Source organism: Bufo bufo, chromosome 1, assembly GCF_905171765.1.
Source record: "Bufo bufo chromosome 1, aBufBuf1.1, whole genome shotgun sequence".
Lineage (NCBI taxonomy): Eukaryota > Metazoa > Chordata > Amphibia > Anura > Bufonidae > Bufo > Bufo bufo.
Window position 1 is genome coordinate 666,875,671 of NC_053389.1, and position 12,820 is coordinate 666,888,490.

Below are 12,820 nucleotides of genomic sequence, written 5' to 3' on the forward strand. Positions count from 1 at the left end.
TATGTCTTGAGTGTGTCCAGTGTTTGTACACAGCCTGCAGATGTTCCATCATCAGCTGGTTATGTCTTCAGTGTGTCCAGTGTTTGTACACAGCCTGCAGATGTTCACTCAGCAGCTGGTTATGTCTTCAGTGTGTCCAGTGTTTGTACACAGCCTGCAGATGTTCCATCATCAGCTGGTTATGTCTTCAGTGTGTCCAGTGTTTGTACACAGCCTGCAGATGTTCCCTCAGCAGTTGGTTATGTCTTCAGTGTGTCCAGTGTTTGTACACAGCCTGCAGATGTTCCATCAGCAGCTGGTTATGTCTTCAGTGTGTCTAGTGTTTGTACATAGCCTGCAGATGTTCCCTCAGCAGCTGGTTATGTCTTGAGTGTGTCCAGTGTTTGTACACAGCCTGCAGATGTTCCCTCAGCAGCTGGTTATGTCTTCAGTGTGTCCAGTGTTTGTACACAGCCTGCAGATGTTCACTCAGCAGCTGGTTATGTCTTCAGTGTGTCCAGTGTTTGTACACAGCCTGCAGATGTTCCATCATCAGCTGGTTATGTCTTCAGTGTGTCCAGTGTTTGTACACAGCCTGCAGATGTTCCCTCAGCAGCTGGTTATGTCTTCAGTGTGTCCAGTGTTTGCTACACAGCCTGCAGATGTTCCCTCAGCAGCTGGTTATGTCTTCAGTGTGTCCAGTGTTTGTACACAGCCTGCAGATGTTCCCTCAGCAGCTGGTTATGTCTTCAGTGTGTCCAGTGTTTGTACACAGCCTGCAGATGTTCCCTCAGCAGCTGGTTATATCTTCAGTGTGTCCAGTGTTTGTACACAACCTGCAGATGTTCCCTCAGCAGCTGGTTATGTCTTCAGTGTGTCCAGTGTTTGTACACAGCCTGCAGATGTTCCATCAGCAGCTGGTTATGTCTTCAGTGTGTCCAGTGTTTGTACACAGCCTGCAGATGTTCCCTCAGCAGCTGGTTATGTCTTCAGTGTGTCCAGTGTTTGTACACAGCCTGCAGATGTTCCCTCAGCAGCTGGTTATATCTTCAGTGTGTCCAGTGTTTGTACACAACCTGCAGATGTTCCCTCAGCAGCTGGTTATGTCTTCAGTGTGTCCAGTGTTTGTACACAGCCTGCAGATGTTCCCTCAGCAACTGGTTATATCTTCAGTGTGTCCAGTGTTTGTACACAGCCTGCAGATGTTCCCTCAGCAGCTGGTTATATCTTCAGTGTGTCCAGTGTTTGTACACAGCCTGCAGATGTTCCCTCAGCAGCTGGTTATGTCTTCAGTGTGTCCAGTATTTGTACACAGCCTGCAGATGTTCTTAGGTCTTATGTTTTTACCCATTGATCCCCACTGTCTTGTCCTAGCTAAAAAAGGCAAAAGGTGTTACGTTTCTAGCAAGAGACACTTTCTAATCTGGGAATTTGTGACCTTTAGCTCTGACACTATCACCACCTGTTATCGGCAGCAGCCAATGGAGACGTTTGTGGAGTTCATATAAAGAGCTTTTACAGCCCAGCAGGGCTTTATACTACTTGGCTTAAGTAGGGATAACACAGGGCTCCTAGCTCTCTTTCATTCAGTGCGTACATTCCCACCCATAGGTAATCCAGGCACCATGCTACGAGTGAGATGTGTAAGAGGAGGAAGCAGGGGAGCTGAAGCTGTTCATTACATAGGATCCATGGTCTGTATTCTTATATTTCATGCCTTCCATGCCATGCCTGCTCATAATGCATAACCCTGGCGCAGAGATACCAGTGTCTGGTTACTGCAGCTAATACACAATTACATCAGATCATGTAACATTTACATGCAGTTGTACATATATTTTTAGCTATAGACACATTGCCTTGTAATTATTGCGCTATCTCGCCTTTCTATAAAAGCGTGGTCCTTGAAATTCATTTAGTCTCGTTAAATTGAGCATATTATCTTTCATGGTGATAGTGCCAAGGCTGTAATTTGTTGAATGTCTCTGTTATCAGATTTGCAATGTTCTTTCCATATGCCTATTGTCAACTGTATTTAGTTCATTCATCATTTTCATGCATTTGTCGAGTCAGCCTGGGAACTAAGGATCACAATTCCACTTAACAGATCGGCCTTTGTATTAGGATCTTAGTACCTCGTATTTACTTCTTCTGGATCCACAGAGAAGATAGAAAATATGGAACATTTTAGTGATTCTATACCTAAAGTAAAAGCATCTCTTTTCTAAGACCCTGTCTAATGACCAAAAACTGAAATTATTACATTTTATGAATGTGTGTCTTTGTACCCATATATCCTGCTAAATAGTTTTTCCACCCAGGCCTCTAGATCAAGGATTAGCAACCTCCAGCACATCAACTGTTCTGAAACTACAACTCCTAGCATGCTTCATTCACTTTTATGGGACATGATAGACCCAATTTTTTAGATAATCTTTGCGCCAGTCCTATTTTGCGCCTTTTAGACTGTTGCTGGTGCAAGCTTTGGACAAAAACCAGCGGTGGTAGAACAAGTGGTGTAACCGTGTGATCGTATAAAGCCCTATGGCACATTGTGTTAGCTATAGTGATTTTGGTGGTGCATTGTGTCACATCTTCCAGTCACCACTTGCAGCTACACAATAGCTAAAGTGCTTCTACCGGACACTTTAAGTATGCTTCCAAACTGTAGGACGTTTTATCCATGGGCAACCCAGCTTACCACATTGAAAATCATATGTTATCCTAGAATTGCTAATGAAAACATTGAAGTGCATTTCTAGCAAACTTGCACGCATAAAGGGGTATTCCAGCTTTCAGTTACTGATGACCAATCCTCCAGAGAGCTCATCAATATCAGATCGGTGGGAGCCAACACCTGGCACTTCCAGAAATCAGGTACCAAAAACATAATAGTGGACAGCCGGAAGGCTGCATCCACTCAGTGGTGACCTACTGGCATAGTGCATCTCAGCAACTATTCATGCTGGCATGGCAACTACACAGTGGATGGAGCCTACTGTTTCCGACCCTGTGTGCTGTTTAGTTTCTGGTACTGGTGGCTGCTGAAACCGTTAATCGGTGGGGTTGCCATGTGTCAGACCCCCAACAATCTGGTATTGATGACCTATCTGGAGAATAGGTCATAAAAATGTAAGAGCTGGAATACCCCTTTAATGGTTTTCCTGCAGTGATATAACATATGTCAGGGCTGGCCAACCTGCGGCTCTCCAGCTGTTGTAAAACTACAATTCCCACCATGCCATGCTGTAGGCTGATAGTTGTAGGCTGTCTGGGCATGCTGGGAGTTGTAGTTTTGCAACAGCTGGAGAGCCGCAGGTTGGCCAGCCCTGACATATGGTTTATAGGTAGACTGCAGGTGTCTATGTAGTTCTAGCTATACCTATAAAGTATGCACACCTCCTTAGGCCCCTTTTACACGAGCAAGTTTTCCGCGCGGGTGCAATGCGTGACGTGAACGCACAGCACCCGCACTGAATTCTGACCCATTCGTTTCAATGGACCTATGTACATGAGCGTTTTTTTTTTCATGCATCAGTTTTGCATTGCGTGAAAAAAGCAGCATGTTCTATATTGTGCGTTTTTCACTCAGCCCTGGCCTCATAGAAGTGAATGGGGCTTCAGTGAAAGACGCATTGCATCCGGAAGCAAGTGCGGATGTAATGCGTTTTTCACTGATGGTTGCTAGGAGATGTTGTTTGTAAACCTTCAGTTTTTTATCACGCGCTTGAAAAATGCATCAAAACGCATTGCACCCGCGCAGGAAAAACTGAAGGGAATTGCAGACAAAACTGACTGAACTTGCTTGCAAAATGGTGCGAGTTTCACTGAACGCACCATGAACGCATCCGGACCTAATCAGTCACGATTGGGTGAAAGAGGCCTTAAGGCTATGTTTAAGGCCACATTCGCACGTCCGCAATTTCGTTCCGCATTTTGCGGAACGGAATTGCGGACCCATTCATTTCTTTTTGCGGCCCGGCTCCGGAAATGCAAACCCGCACTTCCGGGTCTGCATTTCCGTTCCCGAAAAAAATAGAACAATTGCGGACATGAATAGGCATATTCTATTAGTGCCGGCGATGTGCGGTCCGCAAAATGTGGAACGCACATTGCCGGTGTCCGGAAAAACACAGTAAGGATGTGTGAATGGAGCCTAAGGCTGGGTTCACATCACTGTTTAGTAAAGAAAAAAACGGATCCTGTATTTTAGGAATCTGTTATTCTCAGTTATAAATATTTAGCATCCGTTTCCATCTAAAATAAAAATGTGCATAACTGAGCATAAGGTCTCGTTCACACGAACGAGTGTGAAGCCTGTGCTGTGGCCCGCAAATTGCGGTCCGCAATGCACGGGCACAGTCCGTGGGGCAGGCGCATGGGGATCGCAGACCCATTCACTTGAATGAGTCCGCGATCCTTCCGTTCCGCAAAAAGATAGAGCAAGTTCTATCTTTTTGCGGTGCGGAAACACAGAACGGAACCCCAGAAAGCACTCCGTAGTGCTTCCGTAGTATTCCGTTCTGCATCTCCGGATTTGCGGACCTATTGAAATTAATGTGATGTAAAATGGCCACCGAACGGTGCCCGTGTATTGCGGATCCGCAAATGCGGCCTGCAATACGGAAATGGAACGAGCCCTAATGTATACTTAAAATACAGGATTCGTTTCTTTATTTTTCTGTTCTTCTGATGGATCAGAACAACAGAAACTAAACCAAATGGTGATACGAACCCGGCCTTCGCCAGACAGATTTGTTGCAGAGATTTCTGTGAATGGGATTTGTACAAATCTATGCACATGCTGCCGAAACGATCCCAATTCAGATACAACGGATTTTCAGTCTCAGAAACTTCAGCAAATTAGGGCACCTTCACACGTGGCAGATTTTGTTGTATTCATCTGAATGAGGCTTACAGAATTCTGTGCGCTTGCCGCCTAAACAATCTTATTCCATTAACATAAATAGAACTAATTTTCACCCTCAAAAATTTCTGCAACAAAATGTGCCGCGTGTGAAGCCACTCTAAAGTTTATATTACACATGCAGATTATGCAGGCGATTGTCGGGAGGGAAGTGTTCCTTCCTGGCGATCGCCTGCTCGCTAGAGGAGGAGACTGCTGCTATTACATGCAGCGATCTCCTCCTCAGTAGGGGACGAGCAATCACTAATGCCATCGCTTGTCCCCATACTGAATCATTGTTTGTCGGCAGCAGATTGTGATTTTTGGTGCAGATTTGATGCAGTTTTGCTCCAGATCTCAACCTTGCAATTGCAAAAGGGTGAAATCCACACAAAAAATTGCACAAACAATTGAAATGCTGCAGATTTCAAAAACCGCATGGCAGGTCTATTTCCACTCAGAAGAAAAAGTGTGCGATTTTTCTAGTCCCATACACTTTGCTGGTACTGTATTAGGGCTCATGCACCGACCGGGCCTGTGCTGCAGACCTCAAATTGTGGTCCGCAGTGCACAGCACTGACCGTAGGGCTACTGCATGCGGACGCAGGACCCAGTCACTTGAATGCGGTCCGCGATCTGCATTGCAAAAAAGTAGTGTATGTACTACTTTTTTTTGGTGCAGAGGCATGGACAGAAAACCCATGGAAGCACTCTATTCCGCACCGCACCTTCTGGATTGTGGACCCATTCACTTGAATGGGTCCGCATCCATGATGTGGTACACAAACAGCCGGTGGCCGTATATTACGGAGCCGCAATACAGGCACGGGCCGACAATGGTCGTGTGCATGAGCCCTTACACAGTGCATAAGAATCCATGCTGTAAAACCGCACACAATCCGCAACATGTGCAGGTAGCATAAATAATGCGTAAATAATACCAGAAAAGTGTATGGCATCCTAAAAATCTCATGTACACTTTGCTATTTTGTTCCATGCAGACCTTGACCTGCCGTGCAGCATGCCAATTGTTTTTGTAATCCTTGGCTGGGATTTCACCATTTTTCAATGGAAGAGTGAGATCTGGCGCAAAATCGCATCAAATTCACACCAAAAACGGCAAGAAACAATCTGTCCAAAAAAAAGCACAAAATAAAAGTGCACTATTTCTGTTTTGAAATCTGCGCTTGCTTACAGGTACCCCTAGAAGCCAGATCACGTCCGTTATTAGCAGTGAGAATTAGATTTGCAGCCGCAGCTGGAGAGCACAGTACTGTACTGACTGTATGCACATGTTTTAGATAAGAGTCCATTAAACTCTGACCCATGTTTATCTTGGCTTATAGTTACATATTGCACAAGGGGATATTTCTATTACTATAAAATACATATACATATATAAACCTCTTGAGCCCCCCCTTTAAAATGTTTACATTAAACCCTATTACTATGACTCTGACCAGCATCCTCAAGGAAATGCTCTGTCCATAGGAAACCAGGCTCTGCTCAGGGGTTTCGATAAGATAGTAGTGGTATGATCATGTTTACAGCAGCTGCGACATAGTTTACTTTGACCACGGATTCTCGGAGGGGTCACAGTGCAAGTCTCCGGAGGGTTGATAAAACAAATGACATGTGTACGTGCAGTATGGCACGGTAGAAGTTCTCAAATGCACACAACGTGGCCATCAATCTTTTCTCAGACAAGAGGCCCTCTTATATAAGAGGGTGCTTCCCTTGTAGTGCCGAACGTGGTATCAGCTCCATGCATGTAATATCACGAGTCTCCACGGTCAAAGGGGCTTCAACTAAGTCAACGCAAGATTAGAATTTTTCCTTTTCAACAAATATAGCAAAGATTTCAAACATTCAGTTTTTACTTTCTCATTATGAGTATTGAGAGAAGAATGACGGGGAACAACTTAACTTTCTTTTACATTTTAGCTCAGGGCCGGAACATAACAAAATGTGAAACTAGTGAAAGGGTCTGAAGACTTTCTAAATGCATGGTATATAAGGACAATGGGAATGTCTTAGATTTTTTTAGTGCTATGTGAATAAACACATGGTTTCATTGTTCTATTCTTTCAGCTGAGTAAAGGCCTCGTTGGGTGGGTGCAGCGAACTTTCCAAAGCACCCAGGCAGCTGCAGCCACCCAGAAAGACTGCACTGCTGATGAAACAGGCCCCCATGACAGTCCTGTCTGCTCTTACAATGAGTGGGACCCATTGGAGGAAGTCATTGTGGGGAGACCAGAAAATGCAAATGTTCCTCCATTCACAGTCGAAGTGAAGGTAAGCTGCTAATTTTGTCAAATGGTGCCAGATCGTTAACAAAGGTGTTAAAACAAATGCAGCTGTTGTTGGCGCATACAACCTCATTAGTGGCCCCTAGGTCTTCTAGCATTGCCATATAGATGTCAAAGTGGAGACTGCTTAAAACTTCAAGGGAACAGAGGCCCCTTTGTTATAAAAGGATAGACCCACACAATTTATTTTATATTTTAATTTAGTAGTCCTTTTATTTAAATGGTTGCTCCACATTGTACAATCCCATTGTGTTCAGAGGCATCCCCAGTTTATTCATTTAACTCACTTACAGTATATAATGCTAACATATTTCGCAGCGCTTTACAGACATCATCACTTGCTGTCGCCATTGGAGCTCACAGTTTAAGTTCCCTATCAGTAGGTCTTTGGAATGTGGGAGGAAACCGGAATAACTGGAGGAAACCCACGCAAACACGGGGAAAACATGCAAACTCCATGCAGACGTTGTTCTTGGTTGGATTTGAACCTAGGACCCCAAGGCACTAGTGCTAACCACTGAGCCACCGTGCTGCACAATAACAAGCCGATTATAGGACATGCCACTACTGGGAACTGTAGTGATCAACTGTAATCCCTAATAAACATTTCTGCAGCACCATCCACAGGGTTAATAAAGCATTCCACAGTTGAATGGGCTGTCTGTGTAATGGATGGATATACTGGGTCCTCCAGAATGAGAGACTCTTGAAAGGCTATTTATATTATGATTAACAGACGAGCAACCTGAGAGGAAATTTTAGGAACTCTGGAACTTTGTAATCTTATCTCGGAGACAATGAAAAATAAAAATAAAATAAATGGGATATGTCCATAGAAACCTATGATCTTTGGTTGTAACTTACTCCCTTTCACCTGGATGAGAATAATTAAACCAGTCAACTGCCCCTTTTCTTCATGTTCGTTTCCCAAGATAAGATAGCATGTGCTCAGTTGAACTTGCCAATGTTTCAGATGGTCCAAAAAGGACAAAGGCTTTACTGTATGAAACACATTTAGCTACAGTATTACTTTAAAAATTAGGTGAATATAAAAATGTATGGGGAAAAAAAGCAATAATTTATAAAATGATGTGTAGATTGTTAAATGCAGATAAGAACCAGTTTGATACTTAGTACATTCATATTGTAAATTGTAATATAAATCTAGAGAGACAGAGAGATTTGAAAAAAGGGAATGGAGAATTCCTATAAAAATGAGAGTACGGTACTTGTTCAGTCTTGTAACTTGCATTCATTACATTGGCAAAAGACTAAAACTGTCCAGTACTAACTGTATCATCCAGCTGATAGAACATCCTAATCTTTCTTCTTTACTACTAAATATATAATCAATATTTTCTAAATGTGTATTTGTAAGGCTGGGGTAACTTTGGCCATGACAGATCATGCAATCAAAGATCGTGGTGTAGCACACCCTGCATCGCAAGTAACAAAAGTTAAATAAGCCATGTTATGATTCACAAGTTGCCAAGACTGCTGGATTTTTTGCTATTGTAAGGTCAGGGTTGTAGCAGCTTGTGCAGTGTGCTGCCCCTCAGGGGAATAGTCCCGATGTGTAGGATGCAAGTGGTATACTGTGGCCTAATGTTTGTGTCACAGTGTTCCTACCTTCTGGCTGTCACTTCCTGGGGGTCAGTCTCTATTGCAGAGATCGAGTTGGAGCGAGGAACGAAATGAAGTCCAGACTTTGTGAAGCTTAACTTTTCTTTACTTGGAATAGACCTGCAGTAACAGAACGGTACTTAATATTTCTCTTTCTTGGTTCCAGCAGTATGCACGGTTCTGGCAGTTGGCCTTGACTGTTTATTCCATAATGCTATCTTTAGCTTCACATTTTGGTTACTGTCTCAAACAGAGTGGGGTGTCTTGGACCCATTGTCCCCGTTTAAGATGCAAAGTCCTATTAATATCAAGAGTGTTCTGCTCTGCGAGCTGCTTTCCCAAAGCTCCTGCAGCAGGATGGGAAAATATTTCCCTCACTAGACCTAGGTCTCTTTGGACTGTCTCATTCAACCCCTCTAACTTCCTGAAAAAAAAAAAACTTTGGCGGGAAATAGTAAATCCACTTCTACCCAAAAGGGGACAGAATGAAATGGTTAGTTCCATTTTTTCTAAAGAAATCTGCCAGAACATATGCAACCTGCTGGAAAACCAGGCACATCACATGTAAAACAGTTGCATAACAATATTAAGGCACTAAATTAGAAGACCTTGCAATAAATATATTGATTGAATACATTGCTAGACATAGGAACCCATAGCCAGGTGACAAAATGGTAGTGCCCCACTCCGGTGTACTACACTTGCAGCTTGCGAGGCGAAAACCTTCTAAACCTTTTTGTGATTAAGTTATTGATTTATTGATTTTAGTACATTAACATGCGCTTTTAAACATAGCACTGATAAAGAAAAGTGTATAAATGAGATACATGGGCAGGCAGGGACGTCAACAGCTTAATAGTGCTATTCTGTGGTGCTTTTGACTTCATCACAGACATTGCCTCCCTTCTTGGCATATTCATTGAAACTAGAAGAATGTAAGGAACCTAACAGGAGTGGCATGTGGCATACAGACAGCTGGTGTCCATGCACTGCTACAGTTAATAGAGACAGGGAAGCCAAACTGATTAGGATATCTTTTCAAGATGTCTTACTGCTGCAGAACATCCTGAGATTGCTGACCGTGGTCAACATAATCTTCTACAGAAATGGAGAAGAACACAAAAAGTGCCTCCTTCACTTCAATACTAGACACACTATTGGCATAATAATCTCTAAATAAACCCAAATGTGAACATACACGTCAAGGTTTTTTTTTTGGCCATCAGAGACATTTCAGGCCTATTAATAGTATCAATGTCAATGGGCTATCAATGTCTGATCGTTGGGGGCCCAATGGCTAAAATGTATGAGCCGAAACCCAATTTCAGTGCCATATGCCAGTTTACATATTTAATTAAATTGGTTTTATGAAGATTAAAGGGGTTGTCCGGGCTCACAGTCTCTTGAATTTACATTAGGAATCACCTATACTCGTAGCTGTAACGTTCCCCTGATAGTTTCCTGCTCCTCCTCCAGGTCCCGGTCGCTGCGATTGTTATTGTCCACCATGTTCTGCCTATCTCACTTCCTGTTACACTGCCTTATGGGTCCCACAAGGCAGTGTGTCTCTGTAGAGTAATGTCTCGCCCCCAACTACTCCCTCTCATCACTGTTCTGCCTCCTGTCAGTCCTCTCCTTCTTTGTAACGACCCCAAGGCCGCCCTTGTCAGCACCTCCAAATCAGCCTCCTTTAGCACTAAAGAATGCCCATCTGTGCCGGTGATGTCACTGGGCTCACTGCTAGCCGGAAGCTGCGGCTTAGCACAGTGATGAGAAGCCCGGTACATCACCGGCACAATGAAAAAAGATACTTAGTGATTGCAGCGTGATAAGGGGGAGCATCTGAGGAAGGAAATTCAGGTATGCACCACTTAGGGTCCATTCACGCATCCGTATTTGTTTTGCGGATCCGCAAAACGCAGACACCGGCAATGTGCGTTGCGCATTTTGCGGACCACACATCGCCGGCACCCTCATAGAAAATGCCTTTTCTTGTTCACAATTGCGGACAACAATAGGACATGTTCTATTTTTTTGCGTAACCGAAGTGCGGATCCGCAAATGCGGATGCGGACAGCACATTCCTGCCCCATTGAAAATTAATGGGTCCGCACCTGTTCCGCAAAATTGCGGAACGGATGTGGACCCATTTTGCGGACGTGTGAATGGACCCTTATATGTAGTCTGCAAATACAAAGCTGCCTATAAGCAAAATACTGCATGAACCCAGACAACCCCTTTAAGTATTGATGACCTACCCTTACAAAAGGTCATCAATAACAAATCAGTGGGATCTAGCTTCTGGGCCTCCCTGTCAATCAGCTGTTTGAAGAAGCCTACAGTCTCTCATTGTGTACCAGGGTCAGTGCCGTACATGGTATAGTGGCTGTGCTTGGCATTGCAGCTCAGCCCCATTCACTTGAATAGGACTGAGCTGCAGAAAGACCATAGCCTGAAGAAGACGCTGCAGTGTTCACCATAGCATAGAGGCCCCTTTAACCCCTTAAGGACCCAGGATGAGAATGCTTGTCCTAAATGGCCGGTACTTTGTGCCCCAGGACGAGCATTCTCATCCTGCGGTCCTTCTCTTTTCCCACATGCGGTGCCGTGATCAGCGGCAGGGATCCATCTGTTACTGACAGCCGGATCCCTGCTGCATCCACCAGCATCGATGATAACGCCGATGCATGTCGATTAACCCCTAATATTCCGCGGTCAGCTCTGACAGCGGCATATGGGAGGTTTGCGCTTCCTCTCCTCATCCATCGGTCCCCGCGCTGCGGTGGCGGGGACCTGATGGTTGCCATGTCAGCCCCAAGCCATTCAATGGCCTTGGGGCCCGGCAGGTACGGAGGCCTACGAGGCCCAGCCCCAGGTATTACACTATGTAATTCACTGATAGTCAATGCGGTACAATACAGATGTATTGGATAAGCCCCATTGAAGTACAGTCATCAGCTCCATTGCCAATTTTGATCTTGCAAAGCCATTAACTGAGGTTAGGACTCGGAGGCAGCTGTCTAAGACATCTTATATTGCATCTGGTCCTTAAAATAGTCTGTACTTGGTGGGTTATGTAGTATATGGTGGAGGCATAGATGATGGTGGCAGTTGTCTCTAACGTGTCGTGTTGTCAGATTTGTAGACGCTAGTAGACGAAGTAATATGATGAACCTTACACTACATGCATCCGTTTGGTTAATGCAGTTTCCCATCTCTCCGTGTAGGCAAACACCTATGAAAAGTACTGGCCTTTCTACCAGAAGCATGGAGGCAATAGATTCCCTCAGGAACATGTGAAGAAAGCCATTGCAGAAATTGAGGAAATGTGCAATATTTTACGTCATGAAGGTGTTATTGTACAGAGGCCTGAACTGATCGATTGGTCAGTTCAATACAAAACTCCTGATTTTGAATCTACAGGTAGGTTATTACCTAGTATCGGATGAGAAGAACCTCTCTTGTGTACGGAGCAATCAATATTACATAGATAGACATGCTGAGCAATTGTTTTCTGTAAAATGCTGGACCCCATCATGGAAAGCTGAGGGATCTTATTGGAGTGCAGCCTCACATACTGAATGTACAAAATCTGCATCATTTACAGTAGCAGCAGTGGCGCAGGGAGCTGGGTCCTGTCACTCACCGCAGCTCCCCGCGCTCCTCCCCTTCTTCAGGCCAGCGGCGCTCTAAATGGTAAAGCAGGAAGACTTCTCTCTGCTCCAGCATTCAGCCTGCAGACACGGATCGCTCTGCAGGCCTGTGTGGGCGGAGCCTGCAGCTCAGGGATCTGCATAAGCTCCGCCCACACAGTGCTGCAGAGCGATCTGTGCCTGCAGGAAGGAGAGGTATGTGAGCTTTAGGAACGGGACAAGGCGAGTAGGTACTGTGAGGGGGCACAATGGTCATTGCTAATGTAAAGGGGGCACAATGGGCATTTCTACTCTGGTGGGGGCACAATGGGCATTTCTTCTCTGAAGGGGGCACAATGGGCATTGCTAAT

General features: G+C 44.6%; 1 protein-coding gene across 1 annotated transcript in view; it reads left to right on the plus strand.

Annotated features, from left to right (window-relative positions):
- The first annotated feature begins 1,526 nt into the window (after positions 1-1,526).
- LOC120985854 (glycine amidinotransferase, mitochondrial) overlaps positions 1,527-12,820 on the plus strand; it is a 29,040-nt gene continuing 17,746 nt past the window's right edge. Inside the window, exons 1-3 of the mRNA XM_040414046.1 lie at positions 1,527-1,673; positions 6,977-7,180; positions 12,045-12,240. Coding sequence (XP_040269980.1) covers positions 1,605-1,673; positions 6,977-7,180; positions 12,045-12,240 — 469 coding nt within the window. The 5' untranslated portion in view covers positions 1,527-1,604. The remainder of the gene's footprint in view (positions 1,674-6,976; positions 7,181-12,044; positions 12,241-12,820) is intronic.